Source organism: Sabethes cyaneus, chromosome 1 (genome assembly GCF_943734655.1).
Source record: "Sabethes cyaneus chromosome 1, idSabCyanKW18_F2, whole genome shotgun sequence".
Lineage (NCBI taxonomy): Eukaryota > Metazoa > Arthropoda > Insecta > Diptera > Culicidae > Sabethes > Sabethes cyaneus.
In genome coordinates, this window is record NC_071353.1 from 49,907,809 (window position 1) to 49,931,077 (window position 23,269).

Here is a 23,269-nt window from a genome sequence, read left to right on the forward strand (position 1 = left end):
CGTTTTTGATTCCTGCGTTTGCGTTTTGTTTGTTTATTTCACTCTAAGCTCATCGATGCGGCGAAAGTTGAAAGCTCTTTAAAAGCTCATTGATGTGACGAAAGTTTGATACTGTGTTGCTGCTTTTTCGGAAAACGCTAGTTCAACGAAATATGTGCGTAACCAAATATCTATTAACTAATTTTAAATTATACATTAGTCGCTTTTATGAACACGTAATGATCGATATGTTCAGTTAAATTTATTTTCCATTAGCAATTATGTTTTGCTGAGCGTTTATTGATACACAGCAGATCGATAAATTGAATTACAAGTTTTAGGACATTATAACAGCGCTGGAAGCACTGATTACGTGGCGAAAGCGTGCTCTGCCAATACAGATGCATTTTTAAGGCGCAAAACAATACATGCTTCGAATGGTAGCCATTTATCCAGCCATCTTTGAGCCACTTTCGGTTTCCCCTTAATGGACGGATTTTAAAACGGTGCGACGAATTTTAGAAATAAAGTCGCTTTTCAGTGATTTCAAAGTTCACGGATCGGAAGGTAAGTGTGTTTTAGTCAAATCAGCACAAGAACTTTTGGAGTATTCATTAAATCCATCCAGCAAATGATGAAAATTAGAATGGATTTACTTATTACCAAGGTTAGTCAAGAGAGGTTTTCTGATGTTCAAATTTGTTTTTCACCCCCGCTGGGTTACCCTTGACGATCACCGAAATTTCCAAAGCGGAAACTATTGAATGTTTAAACAACGTCGATGGTTGCTAACCAATCGTTCCGCGCGCTTCTGTTCTACAAACTGTGAAAACTAGATCACCTATTTTAACTCACCTTGCTTATTACGACGGGAATGACATTCCCCACTGTATTCCACCACTAAACAGACGGTGTGAATTTGAATGCGCGGTGGTGTAACATGTTGTGGATTTTACGCCGAAATTTAGATAATAAATTTTTTCTGCATCAGATTTTTAATGTTTGCTCAGCTCGACTAAAAGGTATGCTCATATGAGAAAAGTTTCGCGAACGTAATATTTCGGGTATCGCCGGAATATAGGCAACGCTCGTACTGTATAAGTCACGTGCGATGATTTATTCTAATTGCATGCGTGAAATATTTCGTATCATGAAAGTAAAGCTCGATAAAACATAAATCGGTAACGACCACTAGATGTCACTTTAGTATTATGCTGCTAAAGGTGTGCAAGAGAAAATAAGGTACTCATTTCGCCATACTTAAATTAGTTTATCCGTTTAGTTTTAGTTTAGTTTAGTTTAGGCTGCGCCAGCCATGCTGTCTAGAAACCGCCAAAATTTAAATAAAGGAACCGAGGTTTCTTTATTAGAATATTAAAGCTACTCGTCCATTTCGCTTACGCATCGGCTGGTGAACAGAAGTTCCTAAAAGTGTTATCGAACTGAATACAGTTTTTACGAGCATTGTGTTCTTATATTGAAGATTAACCAAGGGGTTAATTGTGCTATTTAAATTCTTTTATAAAGGTACAAAACTATTACCATTGAAAGTGAGTGAGTTTTTTAAGAAATTTATTTATCTTCCAGTATAAAGTTATTATTTGATCGCGTGGTTGAAATAAACCCTTCAAAGAAGAACTCTGTTCAAGTGTACCGTGGTATAAATCGTACAAAGGTAAATTTTGAATTCTTGTTTAAATGTTGGTGTAGTAATTCACGTATTTTCGTTCGAATTGGACAGTGGACGGAATTCTTTTTCGCTGGATTCTGGAGTGCTACGGTCCACTTTCCGTTCCGTTCGTGTGTGCAATTAAGGCCCGCCTTCGTGGCAGTTAAACGGGGGCGTGTGGTGTTTTTCGCTAAGTTTGCGTTGCGAAAGTGTACACGGCGGTCGTCAATTGCCGCGCGTGTTTTACCGGCCCTTTGTAACGTTTCACTCCGTGGCCGAAGTCCGAGAGCCGACAATCAGGACACGTCGTCAATTGCGTGCCTTTTGTCGAGTCTAAGGTAGGGGTTTCATTCCGTTTCGGGAGATCTATCACGGAAACGTAGCACGTGGGGTCTTCCGGGCACGTTGGTCCCTGCCAAGGACAAAACCCGGGTACGCATGACCCTAGTCATTGCGTCGCTCTCGTGAATAGTAAAATCGGAAGCCTTCCGTCCAGCCGAACCACCCTCCGCACCTTTAGTTTCGGCCAATACACACACGAACATCCGGCGACGAGTCAACCGCCATCGACAGTGACGTCGCCATCTTCGCCGTCGACCAGGACAACGCTAGCCATCGTCGAGCATCGTCAAAAACCCTGCGCAGGTATGTGATACGTTTATGGCCATAAACACAGTGCTAGAAAACCTACAAAACAATTGTCCAGCCCGAACGTTATACGGTTACTGAATACAAAGTTCAAGATATTTTACGTTTTTCATTCGTACGTTTGAGCAGAGTCCATTCTAAGGATCACTCACTCTTCCTTTCGTTGCCTTCACTTTGGTATTTCAGCTTCGTTCCGGGTCGTAACGTTCGCGGGCTTGGATCTAATAGCATACCTGTTTTTAGCGGTTCTATCGCACGGCGGTGCGAAGCGGTTCTCTTGGTATCTGTTTTCAGTTGCGTAACCCATGTACCGTTCTAGCCGACCCCTGAGAAACATCTCGTGCTAAACATTAGTCGGGCAAACCTAACACGACTGGTGGTCTCTCGGGTTACCGGGAGTGGCGCATAAGCCACCAAGTTTAAAGTAGAAATTTCTTAAAGGTTAGTCTACGAACGGTTACAGTGTGAATGCGGTAGAAAAAAAGGATCGGTTGAAGCCCTGGTCACCTTCGACAATACGAGTAAGGAGATTTAACGACGCATTTAAGTTGGAAGTCGAGCCTACTTTTCCCTCTGCTTCGATCAAAGAGCATAGGCCGCCGCACAAAGCTGACGATGATAACACGCTAACGGACTGTAGACTGTAATTTTGTTTACCGAAGACATAGTGCACTGGCCTCATTTGAACGAAAGGTGTTGCGGATTATTTTTGGCGGAATACAAGCAGATAGTGAAGAGTGGCGTAGGCGTATGAACCACGATTTGTAGGCACTACTTGGAGAGATTCCCATCATATACCTGGCGAAAGTTGAGAGACTACGGAGGGCCGGCTACGTCGCAGCCAGGTTGAAGCCGACTTGCGTGGGTCGAGACGCTCAACGAATTGACGATGAGTAACCCAGGACCGAGTACAGTGAAGAGAAATTCTTCATACGGCAAAAGCTACCCCGGCTTTTTGCTGGTAGAAAATAACGAGGTCTCTGGAAATGGTGCAGAAAATGAAGAAATGAGGAAATAAAATGGGTGTCATACTCATTACTATTGGACTCTGTCGAAGTTGCAATTAAAGCTTAGGTAACTAAAACCGAAGTAATTTTGATTACTGACTTTATTTTGAAATCATTTTGTAAAAATTCTACTTTACAATAACTTTACAAATCATTTACATTCAAACAACAACTGAAATATGTTATGCAAAACATTTCTCTGCAGTATTTCTGCATTGTTGTTATCTGTTGACAGGACTAAAAGTTTAAATTCGTGTATTCACGCTATTAAATGAAGCATGTCCTCCACCACTGAACCGATCATTCAAATTCAATCTAAATTGCGATCCAACAGTATAATCAGTATATATTGATTCTACTGATCCAACCTTTGCTGTCTCATATTTATACACAATATACGATACGCAGTGTGGACAAAGAGTTCGCAGGCTATATTTAACAAAATGTTTCCTAATGTTCAGTTTAGAATCTATTTCAGTTGAAGCATTTTAATCGCCGATAAAAAAATCTTGATAATAAGCATTCGGAAACAATTTTATTAACCTTACACAGTTATAAAGCTTTACAGTAAGTGGGTTAATCGACTCAGGCAAGACTATCTTCTGTCAACAGTATAAAGGAATAACTGGAGCAAAGGGTTCTACCCTATTAAAAACACTCCAATCTACAAATCTTTCCTTTTTCCAATTAGATTATTCCTTAAAAGCTACGAACTTCTTGTCCCCGCCACGTGCGTGCAGAATGCCAGCGACCACCAACGTACGACGAATTACTTTTGTTATAGTTAAAATTTAATATCGCAATAACTCTGCACGTACCCTAGATTAAGCTATTATGTCACCTGCGTTGCACTAAAGTACTCTATAAGGCTAGGAAATTTTGCTAAAATTGTCACAGATTGGGTATTGTTTTGGATAATCTCGATGTTTTGTGATGGACCGTAACAGAGCGCACGGGGTGCGCGGGAGTGCGTGTTGTGATCATCCAAATCACGCCGAAGCTGTCGTGCTCACCATTTCCGTCGTCTCCGTGAAGGGTTTGTGGTTTTGAAACACGCTTTTTTGTCTAGAGTTAGGAACCAGCTGCTGAGCATCCTTGGCAAGCTGCTCGAACACCCACCCGCCTTGGCCGTCAAATTCCAGGATGTGAGTGTGAAATTTCCTGTGAATAATAATAAGAAATAATTTGGTTTTAGTAATGCTCCAATAGATACTGAAATTGAAAATCCTACCATAATGTTGGCCTATGGGTTATGGTTAACAGTGTGATTCCCATGGATTTTGCAGTTTCGTAAATTGAACTTTCAACATCGATCGATACAGCGCTGGTGCATTCATCCAGTAGGGCATATTGGGGCCTAGTTGCAAGAAATGAAGTAGAAACAGATATGTTAATGTTGCGATTAGTGTAATGAACAATGCAATTTCTATTTGAGCAAATTATATTGATGTAATTACAATCAGTCACAAGTCATGGCACAAGCACCATATCATGTACACCTGGAGGTCCCCAAAACAGACAGAAACATAGATTGACTGCCGGTACTTCTCAGACACCAATTTCGTCAGATTCTATCGAAGCACTAACGTTGACTCAGGCCACTGGGTGATCGTTAAGATGTGCCCAACACTTTCGGTTGTGAACCGCTGCGCTACCCGAAGAGGACGAGCTGAACGAAGTCCCTCTGGAGGACATTTGGAATACCATCAAAATACCCATTAGCAGTGTAGTTTCGTCAGAGAGCTTCATCAAACACGTAGCACAGAATCAGCGATACGACAGGTATGACGATAAAAGTACTAGAGTGATGGATGAGGAGAACGCTCCACGGGCGGCAAAGCTGCACAAAGCCGCACATTAGAACGTGGAAAGATAAAATAGAAGGAAATGCAGCAAAGCCAAATCTTCTGGGAGCAAAAATGTTGCCTTGAAGAGCATGAGTATGCGAACTTGGAGCAGCTGCGTCGTTTTGAGGAAACGCGAAAATTCTACCAGAAACTCATCCCACAGAGACTTTGTGCCTTGAGCTGAAATGTGCCGGGATAAGAATGGCAGTATTTTGACGGATGTACTAGACCATAGGTCTAGTACCTTGGGGCTAATAGTAGAAGTACGATAGGCGAAGTCAAAGAGACCATCAATCAGCCAAAGAACAATAAATCGACTGGGAAAGACGGCTTCGGAGCGGAGCATATTAAAATGGGATAAGAAAAGTTACCCGAGCAGACGCAAAAGGCAAAATAATATCAAAATGTGATATGGAAAACGAATAACTCATATCAAAATTTGGTCTTATCTTGGCTGACATAGTTGGTTAAATAACAAAAAATAATATCAAAATTATGCTCCTTTAAGTCCAAAAGAATAACTGCTTGTGTTATTTGAATAGCAAAGCAACAACATGACTGTATTCAAAGTTTGGAATAACACATCTTAGTATTATTAAGGTATTGAATAACAAATGCAGTAGCATATGACATATTAAAAAATCGTGTTATAAAATACTTAGAATCTTTAATTCTTTAATCTTTAATTAATAAAAAAATAAATTATGAAATCTATCGAATGTCATTTTAAGGTCATAATGAGATATAATAATAAAATCGGATTACCTACGAATGGCCGAAACACAAATGGCCGAAATTACAAATGGCATAATATATCTAATGGCCGAATCACGAATGGAAATGACCGAATCACAAAAGGCCGAAACACAAATGGCCGAATGTTATATTCGGCCTTCACCCTGCAAAAACGTTGGTTACATGCTGTCCTTACTCGCTGTCGCTCGTTCGGACTTAACTAAGGGATAATCTCTACTAGTCAGCAAACCTAACCTATGAAAATGCATGCACCTAAATAGAAGTGGTTTCTGCAGGGAGGCTACCCCCCCACCCCCCCTCAGTGGCCGACGCTTCCGACGGCGGGTCACTGGTGCATACTCGCGGCCTACGCCCTTCTCTCCCTGAATCATCTAGGAAACAATTGACAAGGTAAATAGGTCCCGCCCCTTATTATGAACGAAGTTCATTTGCGTTCAGGGGAACAAAGAACTACCAATCATCTATACTCTATAGTAAATAGTTGTGTTACTTATTTTGTTTTTTGTTTGATTAAAGTTATTTATTAACTACTAGTCAATTCAAGTTTTTTATTGAATAGTTATTTAGAGATCACCAAAAAATTCGGCCTTTCGTGATTCGGCCATTCGTGATTCGGCCTTCTGTGACTGTTGTTGAAATTCGGCCATTTTGATTTCGGCCATTCGTGATTCGGGCATTTGTGTTTCGGCCATTTAGTACCAGCCCATAAAATCAGTTATTAAACTCATCTTACAACCACTGTTTTAAATATCTACTCAATAACAAAATGTGTTATCAATGAATCTCCATATCTATTCAATAACAAAATATAGCATTATAACACAGAACAGAAATGGAAGTAGAAATCCAAACACGTACATGCTGGTTTCTACAGATACTAGCGAACCTGGCGGTAGCGAATCACTTTTTTCCACGAAAACACACGAACGCATACGAATGCACACGAAAGCATGTGAAAGCTGCTATGCGATTGGGAGCGAGCGTTCTGCTTATATCGCTTCTATGCGAAAACCTTCCCAAAGAAAAAGAAAAACAAAAATGTCTCGGTTACTAGTTTTGATCGCCGAATCGTTCGGACTTCCACTTCTGTTCTGTGATTATAACACAGTTTGATATTGTTTTCATATTATTTTGCTCTTCGTTCCAGCTCGGGTAGTCACTTGTCAGCACCGGATAATTGTTAGAATTGTCGATACAGAATAGCTACCGGGGGAGTGAGAAGATGAGGTTATCTGGCTGATCAACAAGAACGCAGATCCTCCAAAAAGGCCGGGAACAAAGTGTTCCCAAGCGCCATTTGTCCAATGACTTCAAAGCTGCATATGATACCATTAACCGAAAAGAGCTACGGAAAATCACTGACGAGGATGGTTGTCCATGGCTTTAAACAAACTGTTTACATCTACGATAGGTGCTACACAGTGCCATATTCGGATTTCGGGTAGATTGATCTTGGCATTCATTCGAATCACGCAGAGGGCACGGCACGGTGATGGTCTCTTATGCCTGCTGTTCAACATAGTGCTACAAGATGTTATGAACCGAACGGATATCAACAGGTAGAGCTCGATCTGCAACAAATCTAGTCAATTATTCTGCATTGCCGCTGGCATGACTGCCGAAAACTGTTGCGGTGGCTGAACAGTACACCAGAATACATTGTGCAGAAAAGATTGCTCGGTGAAATCGAGGCCGGTCGACGTCATTTCAGCGGTAGTGCAAGGCAGTTGACAAAATAGTCTACCTTAACTCACTGGTAATGGCGGACCATAACTCGAACCATGAAATTCGAGTCGAATTATCAGTAGAAGTTGTGTTTATTATGGGCGTCACAAGCAATTGGGGTCGAACACAACAAGCCTACGTACAAAGTATAGCCTGTACAAGTCGCTCATTAGACCGGTTGTTCTCTACGGCCATGTAACGTTCGCAATGCTCGAGTAAAACCTACGAATGCTCGGAGCTTTCGAGAGACGTGTGTTAAGAACGATATTCGGCGGCTTACAGAATAACGGAATATGGAAGCGGAAAGTGAATCATGTCCTCGCACAACTGTAACTGAATCCACTATTCAAGGGGTGGCTGAAGCTGGACGGATACGATGAGTAGGGCATGTTGTAACATAGCCTTCACTCGTCGAATTAGCCCGTGCAGTTAGCTTCGAGGTACGATGCTGGTCAAACACGGTGCTGCTAGAGTCAGTAGAATCATTGCGTTAGTCTCGTAATTGCCTTGTACTCTAATTAACCAGCTGCGAAGTCAGACGAGAAAGAAGGATAATGTCTTAAAAGACGGTTATAGCCAAGGTATTGCTTTTTCACTCGTCGAACATTGAAAATCCCAAAATGCCTATTATCTACAAATCCTACCAATCATCCGGCGGCACACCAGGAGACGTTTAAATGGAGACTCCTACTCTAGATCGGATGTAAGGGTTTTTGGAAATCCAACATTTACTTGAAAAAATCTTGATACAACTGTCGAACGTTCTGAAATATCGCACAGAGAGGACCATGCACTTCAACACCCAACGAGTGAACATTTATATCTATATCTTTAAAAAAGACTAACGACTTGCTCAATTTTGCATACCAGAGAGTATCATATACTTCTAATTAAGTCCGATGTCCGAATCAAATAACAAGCCGGTGTTTGAGAGGACCCAAAAGGCACTTTGTCGTCATAAGAAACGCCGACACTGCACTGGCTAGCAAAACATTACTTTAGCAGGATACAAAACTTTAATTAGCTTTGACAGAGAAAAGGACCTAATTATACGTAAAGTGGAGATATCAACGCATTCGAAACAAGATTTTGTAATAATACTGAATAACTAACGAACATGTCTTTCAGAAAATTGAGTGAAATAGATCGCCAGATCTCATATGTTGATACCTGCACGGCAAAAAAAATCCGATTCCGATTCCATGAATAAAATCATGAATTTATACTCTTTGAAATGCGACAAAACTATGACTAAACCGACGTATTAGGCCACACCAAATCATGAATAATAATCCGTGACCTTGTGTTATCTTTGTACCGCCTGACATTCGTGATATCATCCATGTTGTATTATCATAAAACATACACTAGAATACTTCAATATGAGTCATCTTTCTCTTTATCGAGATCGAATTAGGTACTTTCCGTATGATGGTCTGGACTTTGTCGACCAGATCTAAAAACTTGTTCAAGGTCAGCCGTGAAATTACAACAAAGCGCCTCCTTCGCTTCCCTTGTAATGCACTAAACAGCTTTAAAGTAGGCTAGTCGTTTTAGAAAACTCATTTTGTATAAAACAAAAACGTACTTGTGATAGAACAGCCTCGCCATTGCCATCCGTTGTTTCTCGCCTCCCGATAAAGTATCCTTCCAGTCACGAATTTCGTCAAAACTGTCCCTAAAATGGAAAATGAATTAAATTGTATTTTGCTTGAAAATAAAACCAGTCCGGAATGCTTACCGATCGATGATGTGCTCTAGCGAGACCATTCGCATTATCTCTCTTAGCTGATATTCCGTGATGTTTTTCTTGGACATTTCTTTCCGCGTATCCGGATAGATAATCTGATCCCGCAGGCTACCGCAGGACATGTAGGGACGCTGAGGAATATAGAACATACAAGGTTTCCCTTTGGCAGGCTTGGGCAAACGCAACGTTCCGGCGTATATTGGCCACAGGCCGCTCAGGATACGGAATAAGCTGGATTTGCCGCAACCGTTGGGGCCCGTGATCAGTAAATGCATTCCCGGCATTATGGTCAACGTTAAACTAGAGACCACTATGTCGCAGTTTGGTGTCACCACAGGCACACTGTCGAGCGATATCGTCATTTCACCCTCATGTTCGTTGCAAATAATTTTGCCTTTAGCTATGGGTTGGCCATCCTTGAATTCCAGAATCCCACCGATATTCCGGTCCGGTGTAACTATTGTTTTCTGATAAATTCCTCGAGAAACTTCGTCAAAAACTTCAAACATTCCAGCAACTCGACTAGTATAACCTGCGAGTGCAACGATTTCTTTGTAAGAGGACATGAGACGCTCGATTGCATCTGCTCCACTTAAAAGTAAATTCCTAGCAGTCGTAAAATATTGAGTTCTCTCACTAACACCGAGCTCTGAATTTGCGGTAATTGCACTACTTTTTGACGTATCGTTTGGAAGACCACTGGTTGTTAAAATTGGTAATGAAACCATCACCATTCCGGTGCCAGACCAGACGTATTTCATAAAAAATTGTTCTAACATGATGAACCAAAGCTTCTGGGTGAAGATGGTGTTCATCTGATTTACTAAACGAGCATACGCATCCCGAAGTTGTGCGTGTTCCACCTGAAAAGCATCAAAACACAATTAATCGCTATTCACAGTGCTGCAACAGAAAAAGAATCTACGCTAGATGCGAACCTTGTGTCCGCCGTAAAAAGCGATCTCCTCGGCGTTCGTGATAATTTTCGAATGCACGTGGCGTAGATAACCATTGCGGTTAGCCTCTTCCGATACGAGCTGTCCGAATTTGGGCGACACCACCCGCAGAATGTGCGCCGTCGCGCCTATCACACTCATTACCAGTGCCGGACCCATCACGATGTTCGCTTTCATTCTCCGTGACGAGCGTGCCATTGCAATACCAATCAACATCAGATCGAAGCATGGTTTCGTCAGGGAGCTGTACAGGTGAGCGACCGAGCTCGAAAAGGTCGAAACGTCGTCGGTTAGGCGGTGATCGGCGTTTTCGATGCGCCCGTCCAGGTTCGACACTTTGTAGTACGTCTGATTCTTAAAGTACAAACTGTAGGCGTGATTGACCAGGCGGGTTCTACAAATGGGAGAAAGAAAGCAAAGGTTGTTACTCTGGAAAGTTTTATATTTTATTGCTATATAAGTACAACTGATAAGGATTAGTCTCTGATGTGTGCGAGAATTCTAGCGTTCAATCGAATGGGAGCGACTGCTGAGTTTGAACTAGATAATAATGCGCTCGCTTTCTGTATTCTTAAATATTTTCCATGCAAACAAAAAAAGCTCGGAGCAAAGGTTAAATTGCTAACCATGTTCTGTGTTTGTTGAGAATCGCAATCGGTTGTCGAGTTTTAATTTGCAAAGAGGTTTTTTTTCTCAATTAACCACAATGATTGTGTTAAGCTTCTTTATCGTAACCGTATTTAGAAATTTGCTTTATAAAGTACCTGAAACAACTTAGGACTGAATACCGAATACAGAATGTACTTTGAAATCAAATATTTTTTTTATTTTGAAAGCCTAACACGGTGATATAAATCATATTGACTAGCCTCACATATTGAAAGTAAACATCTTCTAGTACTTCTTATCAATTACTTATTGTAGATAATTTTATGTGATTGTCTTGACTCTTGTCGAAATGACACTAGAGCCAGTATTGGTCCTGAGCATATGTACACAAATATATTATTCATAACCTACTATTAGTCAGAACTTGCTAAATGAGCCTTATAAACAGTGAGAATTGATAAAATCTAATCCAAACATCATGTTTGCTGTTTTACTGTGGATAGTTATTTGCATAACAGAATAAATAAATCTCGATCTATATCAGAAAATAACATTTTTGCTTAAGAATAGCTTATACAACTATTGTACAGCTAATACCTGTGGAACTAGCGCTTGATAAGCTATTAGACAACAAAAATTGTCCTTAAGAAGGCTAAAATTATCCTCATTTGTGGAATTTGTGAGGTAACAAATGACGGATTTTACGCCAACTCGACCAGAGGTTGACATGATCCTCTCAGAATTCAATGAAACTTTGTGTGTAAAGTGTAAAGAGTTCACGTAAATAAGCAACTTTGCATATTTAGTTTTTACAAAATTTGTCTGTACTAACTTTTGAAAAGGGTGCATTTTCTTCTATGCTTCAAAAAATGGTCAAATTTAAAAAAAAACTCGAAACAAAATTTGAACTTTTTATTTAAAATTGAAAGTAAAATTTTGTTCGCCTTGAATTTGAAATTAAATTAAACTTGAAATTTGATTTTAAATTAAGCTTAAAACTGGAATTCGAATTAGATTTTAAATTGGACATATATTGGATTTAGATTAGAATGGAAATCTTCTATATACAGGGTGTTAGGTAGCTTAGTGCAGATCTTTCAGGGGGTGATAGAGGACCAAAATCTCAAACGTTACAGGGTTATGAAACATTTTTAGTTTTCGGTTCATTTCACCTTTAATTAACTCTGGTCTAAAAACTAGGCTAGCTATCTTAATTCTGTTACTTTCATTCAAAAGCTGAGAAGATTTTGTACTAAAACTTGCTTTTAGATCTCCTACTTCATGAGATTTAGTAAGTTTTTAGAAGCAAAAATCAGAGGGGTTGTGTACAAGACACGACCGCATATATAGGTGACGCAGGACAACGTAAGTCTTTTTGTAGTGATAGTGGCATGTATTCATGCTTGTAATCATTCGATTCTTCATATATACATGCTATATGCAACATATATACATGCTACATGCGTTGTATGTAACATTTATCAAACTAGTAACATTGCATACGTTCAATTCTCAAAAGATTGTGCATTTGAAAACAATTTAATGAAATCGAGAACACAAACTATTGCTTTCCTGCTACCTTACAGAACTTAAAGATTGTTTTTGTTATCCATGATTTCCCACGTCGAAGGGATTTTACCAATTCAATCCTATTTTATCAACAGCACATCTTTTCACTACACTTCTAATGAAACGACAAGCATGCGTATTCATACAGTCATATTATAACCGAACAGTACAGCTGTAGCACATTTTTCCAACACATATCAAGTTCGCCTTAATCGTCTCGCAGTAAAGAATTTGCGATCTGTTGGAACAACGAACTTGTGTCATTTTTTCTGGCATACTTCCCTAACACAGACATCAAATTGGACTAGGTTTAATCGCGTTCGTAAGAAAACTGTTGGCACGAGGGGGCTTTGTTACTCTCTCTGGCGTACTTCCCAAGCAAGGACATCAAAATGGTCTAGGTTGAACCGCGGTGAGAAAACTTGGTCACTTGTTTTGGCTTACTTCCCAAGCACAGATATCAAATTGGTATAGGTTTAGATCATCGTAAAGAATCTTCCAACCAATCACGAAGCGAGAATTCTGGTAAAACGTAGGTTCATTATTTTCAATTTTTCAATAGTTCAACATCAAGAATCCATACTTTTCTTCATTTGGGTCAATTCTTAGAAGATTTTCCGATCGATTGGTGTAAGAATATTGAAAATCGATCGGAAAACCGCTGAGCTATTAGCGCTCAAAACCTTTCATTTTTCGTGACGCTCGCATTTTTCGATTTTTTGGAATGACACCCTATCTCAAAACTTGCCGTAAGACGTAGTCCTACGTCAAAAGCATTGAAATAAGTGTTTCTCGCGACGTTTTTGTTCTCAAGTCGCCGGTGGTGCAACCAGCAACCAACGAAAAATCTAACAGTTCTAGACAATAGATGACACCCGGTTGCTCATAATCAAGCTGCAATTGCTAGTGAAGGAATGCATCGGCCACCAGTGATCAAAGCAAGGGACAAAGAACTCCTTGTGGACTTCCTCTTATCGCCAAAATTGTGAGCGAAGTCTCTCTCAATAATGCTGTGATTTTTCTGCTCGAAAGCATTACTTGAATCTAACTCATTGTAGTGTGGTCGATTTCCTTTTGAAAGCCACAAATGATTACACTGCAGCCGTAAAAATTAAAGCGGAAAGCGTGTTATCAAAAGCGCCTTCAATATCAAGGAAAACAAAAAATGCCGGCTCTAGGTATTCGAGCAATTTCTCCATTAACGTCACTACGCAGTGCATTCGGTTTCTGTAGATTTACTGTGTTGGTATACCTGTTGATTTCCAAGCAACGGAGACTTTTTTAAAAATCCCTGATTATCTGTATTAACTGAAGCGTTGATGTCAGACTTATTGGTCTGAAAGACTTATGCATGATTTTCTCTTTCTTATCTGCCATAGGTGTGCATTTAGGTATCTGTCAGCTTTCCAACAATTCTCTTGGATATATCTTAAAGTGAAACCGGTGGGAAAAATATTAATAAGCTCGGAAATTATAACGCTGTCTATTTTCTGTTAGATCTGGTGATTTCATTGGTACAAAAAAGTTGAGTGTCCATTCGATCGAAAACTCCGTGAACAATCGGCGTGCAAGCAGAGTCGAATCGTTTGACAATTATGTAACGTAACGACACTTTCTAAAACATCGAGGCCTAATTTCACCGATTTATTCTAAACACTTTACACTCTGCATTTAAATAAAATCTGAACAGCCAATTGTGTTGTATGCAGCCAGGGATTGTCTACTAATAATAACATGTGTCGTTGATTCTTCTCGGTGAAAAATCTACCAGCAGAGAAACCGCGGAGATGTTCCATATCAAGATAATGGGTGATGAAAAAACGGTCAACCTACAGCGTGAATGCGGAACGTTCAACGCAATGTACAACGGACTAGTCAATAAGCTACGACAGTATGAAAACGACAAGCAGGCGATGATCATTCATCAACGTGCGAGTGGATCTCAGCGTCAGTGATGTTGGGAAGAAAATAATTAAATTGAAAATGTAAGCAATGTTTTTATGATGTGAAGTTTATATTAATGAAAATTGTATAGTAGTTATTGAATATTGTAAAGTTGACCAATAAACGAATTATTTTAGGCGTCTGACGATAGGTGAAGCGTACTAGCCTGAAACGTTACGCAGAAAAGGAAAAGAGTCTTTTTTTCACCGAGAAGAATCAACGACACATGTTATTAATAACGTTACGGTGACTAAAAATATAAAGTATTGTCTACTAATATTTTTAACATTTTTCTCCAACCGCGAGGCCCCCTGAAGAGCGAGGCTATGTGCGATCGCACGGCAGGGATGGTTCGATCACTTGTCTCAATTTTGATTCATTTGACACTACCGTCTCAACCGAGCAAAATTTGACAAAGTTATACATGAGACATTTGTAGAACTCGTTATTATTTACAATTTTGCAGAATATAGTGTTGCTGTAACTTTTGTAGTTACGGCGCTACAATGCTAGTACCTCTTTAGTAACTAAATGAACGTTCGTTTAGTTACTAAAGAGGTACTAGCATTGTAGCACCGTAACTACAAAAGATACAGCAACACTTTATTTAGCAAAATTGTAGATCTAGTTATTATCTACAAATGTCCCATACATCAATTTGTCAGATTTTGCTCGGTTAGGACGCTACTGTCAAATGAATCAAAATTGAGCCAAGGTGATCGAACCATCCCTGCCGCACGGGTTTGTCGGGCTAAACGCCGACTCTGCTTTAAATGATTGAAGCTAATTTCTTTTAATACTGAGGTCGTTTTGGAGGATAGGCAATTATTTCACTCAATATTTCGCATTTTTTAAAGCTCCCAAACAAGTCCAGCCAATCGATTTAGTTTTGAAAATTTAGCAAATATCTGTATCTCTATCCCACTTGAAACCAGACGCTTCCCAGCATTGGCTGGAGCGTGTTGATCGCTCTTAATTTGATTTCAAAGACCTCACTCTAAAAGTTATGTAATTATAGGACTAAATTAAGTAAGCTTACGTAACCGATTTTCAAGCTTATTGTCCCATCTGAAAGATACCTACCCGATCAGGAGGTCATAACAAGATTATATCTGTTTTATCTCACATTTTGATATTTTTAACATATTGTGTTACAAATCGAAAATAAACTATAATTGGGAAGGTCAAGTTTGTAACACATTCAGATACAAGTAGTACATTGTGTTATGGATGAGTTATTCAGATTCCACCACTAAGAATGACACATTTCGCTTTAATAACAAATTATGTTACTTGCGAATTACTTTTATAACAAAATATGTTACTTGCAAAAATTATTTTAATTACAATCATCATTTCAAAAGTATATGAAAGACGTCACTTCACAGTTACTAATACTTGCTAATATATCTTTATTTGCTGTGTTATTTTTGGAATATCTTGAAATGTTGACAATTAACATTTAACACAATGTATTACAATTAAGATAAAATCATTACAGGGTTTGTTATGAATCAAGTATTAATTAGAAGCAGTTTAGTAATAATTTTGGATGTTTTAACCACTTACGGAGGCTAATTTATAGCAACGGTTGTTATAATATATCTAATTAATAACAACTGGTGTTAGAAAATTTGATATCAAAATAACAAGATGTGTTATAATTTTGTTAGGTCCTCCTGATCGGGTACTGTAGTCTCATTGGATTAGATTTTTCAAAACTATCGTATAGGTTTGGGCCAAAGAGCCTCAAAATTTCATGTAATTTTGTCAACGAGCATAAGGTATGGACTTATTAATAAAAACAATATTTAAAACATCGAGTCTTCCTCTTTTCACAGAAAAATTCAAAAGAAATTTTTCAATTTTCTCGGGCGTCGCTTATTTTAAAAGTTTATAGCTTTTAAACCAAGCATCGTAAGACAAATTTTTATATAAAAATGCAATAAAATTTTCTCAACAATACAGAAAAAATATCAATTGCAACAAGCTTTTCATAAAATTTTCCATGACAGTGGAGAATTCTAAAGAAATGCCGGAAAACCCATATTTTAACTCTTAACAAACTTTTCTTTTTGGAACACATCGTTTTGGAATTTTCCATTATGGGTAAACTGCCAAGCCGCATTTTTCAATTTTTTTAAATGAACGGGTTCAGGGAACCGGAGACTCGTAAGGAAGGGAGAAGAAGCTTAAACTTTATAAATTACAAATTAGGGGAAGACTGTCCAGAACGCACCGGGGGGTAGAATGGCCCATGCTATTAATTGTTTAAAAACGCGGAAACTATTTTGTAAAATTATGAATGCGCATTTTATTTTGGTGTAAAACAAGCTAATTCATAATTGTGTAGCATGTAAAAGCATCAAATATAGCCACATCCAATAAAATCAAGCGATTATCCGCGATCTCATTCCACATGTAAGAAATCACGGTTTTCTCTTAAGATTTACCACTAGGCGGTATGCAAATTTCATAATAAATACAGTCTATCTAATTGATATACTGTCATACTCGATGATTCATCACTAAAACGGCTTTAACTAGAGACATGTTTTTCACATAAATTGAAAAAAACTTCAAAAAAAAAACAAAACAAGAGTAGAATGCACCGAAGCGGGATCGAACAGTTATAACATATTTTTAATTGGCCGTACATCTTTTGTTTCAGATTATTTATTAAAAATGTAGCAAAATTATGTATTGTCTAGGACTTAGAGTTTGCCTTAGACTTAGAGTTAAACCTAATTGTACATTGTTTAACTTACAATATTTCATCACACATCAGTTGAAGAAAAATAAATGAATAAATTTTATTGCCAATTATGTTGAGATATAAACCCATTATTCCCAGCAAACAAACACTCAAAATAATCCGCACATAACTAATGGAAAATTTCCATATGAAAATCCTTATGATTATTATGTGTCACATATAAACACAATCCGCCCAGAAGTACACATGAAAATTATATGCATATGAATATTATATTATATTCTTATGAACATGCATAGGCCAGAACTGCAATTTTCATTAGTCTTTGATCTATTTGATAAATATTCTAAGTTTTTATAGTCTAACGTCAGCCACAACCACGTGCACGTAACACAACCCTTATACACTAGAATCTCTTGTCCATGCATTTTACGTGATTTCTTTTTACGTCCACTTTTTTACGTCCGAAATTTGAATTAACGTCCGCTCGTTTTACGTCCAAAATTAGAATTAACGTCTTCTTTTTTTACGACCGATTTTTTACGGCCCCTCAATAGTGGACGTAAAACGAGACCTGATCGTATAACGTAACCCTTCTGATTTCTTTACGTTTGAAGAGAATTACTTGTATTTGAGTATTTTTATAATTATTCTACAATGATCGTGAAGAGACACAAAAACCCGCCAGTTTCCAGTCCAATCAGCAGCTCATGGTTGGCTTCGGTGCTGTTCTTATGGCCAATACATTAATTTGCATTACCGTTAATATCAAACTAAAACCATTATTTGCATGCCGGTTGTTTGCCTTTTTTCTTGCCTATTACGTAGAATAACAACTTGGAGCGGTGCAGTAAAACTGATCGGACCCTGAAGATTAAACCGTTTTGTACTCGATTGATCTTTTCGATTACCCAAACCACATGCTGTGAGGCCTTGAGGGCAGAATGATTGAACGCCTTTAGTTTGGTACTTCTAGTAGTACTTAGAGACATAGAGAAGCACCGTGACGTCGTGGTGAGAAACTCAGTCATTTAATTTCTAAACTGGTTTGCTGTTACGAGTATACATCTCGAGCAGCACCAGCTGCACTGTGAATCACGGTTGTCATTGTAAAACTAGTACCTACCTACTCCTTCTATCGTACGTTGACTTAGCGTTCTTTTGCTTTTACAAACTAGGTTGCTTGGCCTTCGATGCGATTCTGCTTTGGTTCTAATGCTGCTGCTGCTGCTGCTAATGCTAAGCATCGACTACTGAACTTTAGAACACGTCTCTTGCGGCGATGTTGCAATACCAAAAGTGCACGATTTGCTCAACTCGTTAGAATTACTATATGGAAAGAAGGCTGATAAACGAGTTGCAAAAGAATGTCAAGGAGTGTCAGGCTTAGAACGGCGGTATACTACATATTTGGGGCTCTTTATTTATGTCTTCACGAGCATACCGCACGACCAACGGAGGGTTGACGGACTCAGATAGCCAATGCGCATTAGAGTTGTAATTTACTATAATTATGTTTTGCCTAAAGCAATCAATTTAAAACCAGCTTCTGATTCTGACTGAGCTTTCGAATTGATTTCGACACACATCGAGATAAACCTTGATGTTAAAGACGGAGATCGCGCTCCATCAAATCTATTGAAGCGGCCTGCACGAAACAAACATTGCTATCTTGCTTGTTACTTAGCTAATAAAGCAAAATGTTTTGAGTATTATCTGAGCAGAAATAATCATTTTTACGTCCAGCAACCATGTAAATATTGCATGTACAGTCTTTTTTTACACGGGGATACGTGCCGTGTAAAATAAAAACGTTTAAAAAAACCGCGGTAATTCGAGAAATTGACGTAAAAAACCAGCGTTAATTCAAAACCACAAAAAACCGCTCAAATTTAAAAATTGCTGGAAAAACCGCGTTAATTCGAAAAATGATGTAAAAAATCGCGTTTGTTCAAAAATCGTCATAAAAAACCGTGTTAATTCAAAAATCGTCTTATAAAAAATCCGTGTTAATTCAAAAATCGTAAAAATAAACCGTGGAAAAAAAGACTTGAGTGTACATAGCAAGCATATTACAATTCAGCTTTTCTAATCCTTAGCGCAAATATAAACACAATTTAAAATAACGGCAATGTGTGTTGTAGTACCGTGCTGATATACAATTGTACTGCGTGAGCAAAAAAGTATATAGTGATGAACAAAGTATAGTATTTTGTCCTATAGTTTCGAGGTTGTTGATAGCCACCAGATTGAACCTATGACGACATCGGACAAACCTACTACGCTTAATGCATCAAGGACTCACCTGAAAGCCACAGCCAACTTGTTCTCCAGATACCGGATCATGGAGTTCACGAATGTGGCCGGTATCGCTATTCCGAACCATTTCAGCAGCATCAGTACAAAATTTTTCACATCCTTTCGCACTATATATTTCACTATGGCACCCTCCATCGCAGCAACGTAAATGCTGAGGAAGGTCCGCGATACGAGGCACACAGTATGCACCGCCAGCAGACCTGTTTCCTCACAGAGTACACTCGGGATCATGATCTGAATAAGCTTTCTCAGCTGCAGTATGAACTCGAGGTTAAGGCCAGGCAACTTTTTCCGCCGTCGTTTCTTCTCGATAATTATCTTCTCGATCTTCTCTTCCGGATCTTCTGGTTGTACTTTAGTAAGGTTATTGTTTTCATTTCTACTCAAACCGTTATCACTCGTTGCCACCGCTACCTTCTGGCTGTTATCGAACTGTTGTCTCACGTAAGGATAGGAAATTTTCAAACAGTATGCTAGAAGTGCAGTGGTCACCAAGCCTTTCGAGACCAGTTCTCGGGAGCAGCCCAGCTCCTCGAGCTTGTCGAAGGATTGTTTGGCAAATTTCGAAATAACCGTCGGCATCCTTAATGGATTTGACCACCGCTATCTTACGTTAATCTTCTAAAACAAACTAAAAAGTGTGACAAAGTTGGTTTCATTTAACCCATCCTAGTCTTCTGTTCCATAGTCTGTAATAAAGAAGAAAAAATATTAAATTAGCTAATTGCTTGATATTCCACAAAATATTTCAAATTTGATGTCTAAATACATTAGACGAAATGGAAATGGCCCTTATTTGGCTGTTTTCTCTTGATTGGTGTTAAATTTAAAATACAATCGCCTGTGGGTTACTTATACTTAAAAGATTAAAAATCGGGTGTTGTTCACAAAGAACCAATAAAAGCCGCAGGCTGAAAACCTCTCTAATATAGAATAAAAAAAAGAACCAATAAATATATTGCTTTTTCATAAGGATGATGCACAACAGGCGAAAAAAAATGGCAAAAAAATAACAATACGATAGATGTTGAAACAATTCCAAGTGAAAAGCAAGCTTTGAATAAAAAGAATAAAAAAAATTGATCCGAGTCAGCTGAAACCGGAATTTAACGCAATAAATTCAGGCTTAGGTACATATAGCCTCTTCCTTTCATGTATTTGGTTTTCGACTAATTTATTTTTAGTCCTATACTCCTAGACTCCGCTTTTAGTCTGGCGTATATTGCCTCCACAGTCGCAAAGTTCCTGGCTGTAATATCAAAGTCATCTGCAAAGCCTAGGAGTTGACTACCCTTAGTGAAAATCGTGCCTCTCGTTTCGATGCCCGCTCGTCGGATGTTAAGAGCAATGTTAAACAGCATGCAAGATAATCCGTCACCTTGCAAAGGGCTCAAAGCTTCTAAAAGGGACTCGAAAGCCCCTGAGATGCGCACGTAACATGTCACTCGATCCAGTGTAGCTCTGGTCAATCGGGTCAGTTTATTCGGAACCGTGTTCGAGCACTATCTGTCATAGCATGGGCATTTCTGCAAGATTGGTCGGATGGTGAAAATTTGGTCCGTAGTGGTGCGAGCCCCCGTGAAGCGCGTCTTAAAATTCCCTTTGAAACCTTATGCTATCGGTGACAGCCGGCGTAACAAGATCTGGGAAAGAATTTTTCAGGCGGCATTTACCAACGTTATGCCTCGATAGTTCTCCTTCTCCCAAATCTTGGCAATTACCCAGAGTAGAGCCTTTGCTAGCCGTTTCTCAACCATGTTTATAAAGCGCTGCCGGTAGGCGGTCCTTACCAGCGGATTCCTTAAGCAACCTGATTTCTCGTTTGATTTCTCGATTTTCTGATGTTGGGACATTATTATTTTCCATGGACACTTCTAGGTTAACTCCTGTTTCGCCTCCTTGTGCACCTTCGCAATTGGGGTGTTCATCGAAGAACTGCGTCCAACTGTTGACCACCTTGCGCTCGTTTGTGATTAGATTCCCTCCCTCGTCAGGTTTTAGGATGTTTCAGGACCAGGATGTCTTCTTTGGCTTGGTTCACCTTCTTATAAAACTTGCGCGAACAGTTGTTCTTATTCTTCACGATCTCTGTCCTGTCCTGTCGGTATTTGGCCAAGTTCTTCCTAGTGCCAATGTTTATTGTCAGATTGTTTATTGCTCAGATAACTTTTCTAAGCAATGTTTTGTATTCTTCGGGGCTCTTCACCTAGTGCCCCAACCATCTTCGAAGTTGAAAGCACCTAACTCCTCGAAAGTTTCATTCAATATTCATGTATAGTTCTCGGCAGATTGCGGGTTATTTAGCAGCTTGATGTTCAGCCGAGAAGGACGGCTTTGACGTGTCTGGTATACGATTGACAGTTTTGAGCGCACATATACTGCTACTGAGTGATTGTCAGAATCACTATCCGCACCCCGTAGGAAACGAATGTTCGTGACGTTAGAGAAGAACGTTGGTCATGTGATCTCCAAGTGGCTTTATGGATATCTTTGGGCGGGAAAAAGGTGCTTCGGATAACTAGGCCTCGGGAACGAACGCTTCCTTCTCATCGTCGGGTCTACTTTTATGTGAGCAGTGCACGATGGTGATGCTGTAATTGAAGAAACGGCCCTTTATCCTCAATAGACACATACTTTCGTTGATCGCCTTCCAATTCAATCACGCGATCATACATTCTGCCCAACACTACAAAGCCCGTCCCAGTTCGTTGGTAATGCCACCGCTCTGGTAAAACCGGACCTTTCCGCCGTAGATCTTCTAAACCTTCTCTCCTTTACGACAGATCTCCTGCAGAGCTACGATACCGAGTTTACGGAGTTCAAGCTGTGAAATTTAGCGATCTGCAGTTCCAAGTACCGAGTATCTATTCGTTGTCCTTGTTTCTTCGTCTAGGTCAATGTCGAATATTCCGATCCGGATTAGCTTGAATGTCTGTAAATAGTGAGGGACCTTTGCTGATGAACTAACACGTGTGACTCCATAAAAAGAGTGAACAAGTGATGGGGAAATTGGATCGGGACCCGAACTATCTGTCACAAGCCAGGATAAAGGAGGAGTGTTGAGATTTGTCTTTCGGTGTGCAGCGCTGGATGGCTCCATGACAAACATGTGATGGATCCATCTAGATCTGCACACCGAGTCTCTGAAGCATGCTGCATTCTGAGTAAATTGCAGAAGAGGACCCCAGGGATGGTTCGATCATTTTGACTCAATTTTGATTCATTTGACAGTACCGTCTCAGCCGAGCAAAATTTGACAAAGTAACGCTTAGGACATTTGTAGAACCAGCTATTATCTACAATTTTGCTGACTAAAGTTTTACTGTATCTTTCGTATTTACGGCTCATGGCGACTGAGCTTAGCCAACGACATCCAGGCTGTAGACGAGAACCTGTCCTGGCGACAGGTAAAAGCCATGGCGAGTAACCGTCAGCAGTGGAGATCTCTGATTTCATCCCTTTGTTCTGCCGGACCGGCGGACATGGACACATAAGTGCTACAATGCTAGTACCTCATTAGTGACTAAATGAATGTTCAGTTAGTTACTAATGACGTACTAGCATTGTAGCATCGTAACTACAACAGATACAGCAAAACTTTAATCAGCAAAATTGAAGATGACAACTAGTTCTACAAGTGTTCCATATACAACTTTGTCAAATTTTGCTCGGATAACACGGTACTGTCAACTAAATCAAAATCGAGTCGAAGTGATCGAATCGATAGGGAAGTCTAATTAAGTCTCCCAAGGTCGAACGGAGCCTGCACGGTACC

At 39.4% G+C, this 23,269-nt stretch overlaps 1 protein-coding gene across 1 annotated transcript in view; it reads right to left on the reverse strand.

The window, feature by feature from the left end:
• Positions 1-3,403: 3,403 nt before the first annotated feature.
• LOC128732956 (ATP-binding cassette sub-family D member 1) overlaps positions 3,404-23,269 on the reverse strand; it is a 67,309-nt gene continuing 47,443 nt past the window's right edge. Inside the window, exons 2-7 of the mRNA XM_053826438.1 lie at positions 19,481-20,183; positions 10,320-10,731; positions 9,373-10,244; positions 9,220-9,309; positions 4,535-4,660; positions 3,404-4,464 (exon numbers count right to left, since the gene is read on the reverse strand). Of these exons, the coding sequence (XP_053682413.1) occupies positions 4,293-4,464; positions 4,535-4,660; positions 9,220-9,309; positions 9,373-10,244; positions 10,320-10,731; positions 19,481-20,076 (2,268 nt within the window). The 5' untranslated portion in view covers positions 20,077-20,183 and the 3' untranslated portion in view covers positions 3,404-4,292. The remainder of the gene's footprint in view (positions 4,465-4,534; positions 4,661-9,219; positions 9,310-9,372; positions 10,245-10,319; positions 10,732-19,480; positions 20,184-23,269) is intronic.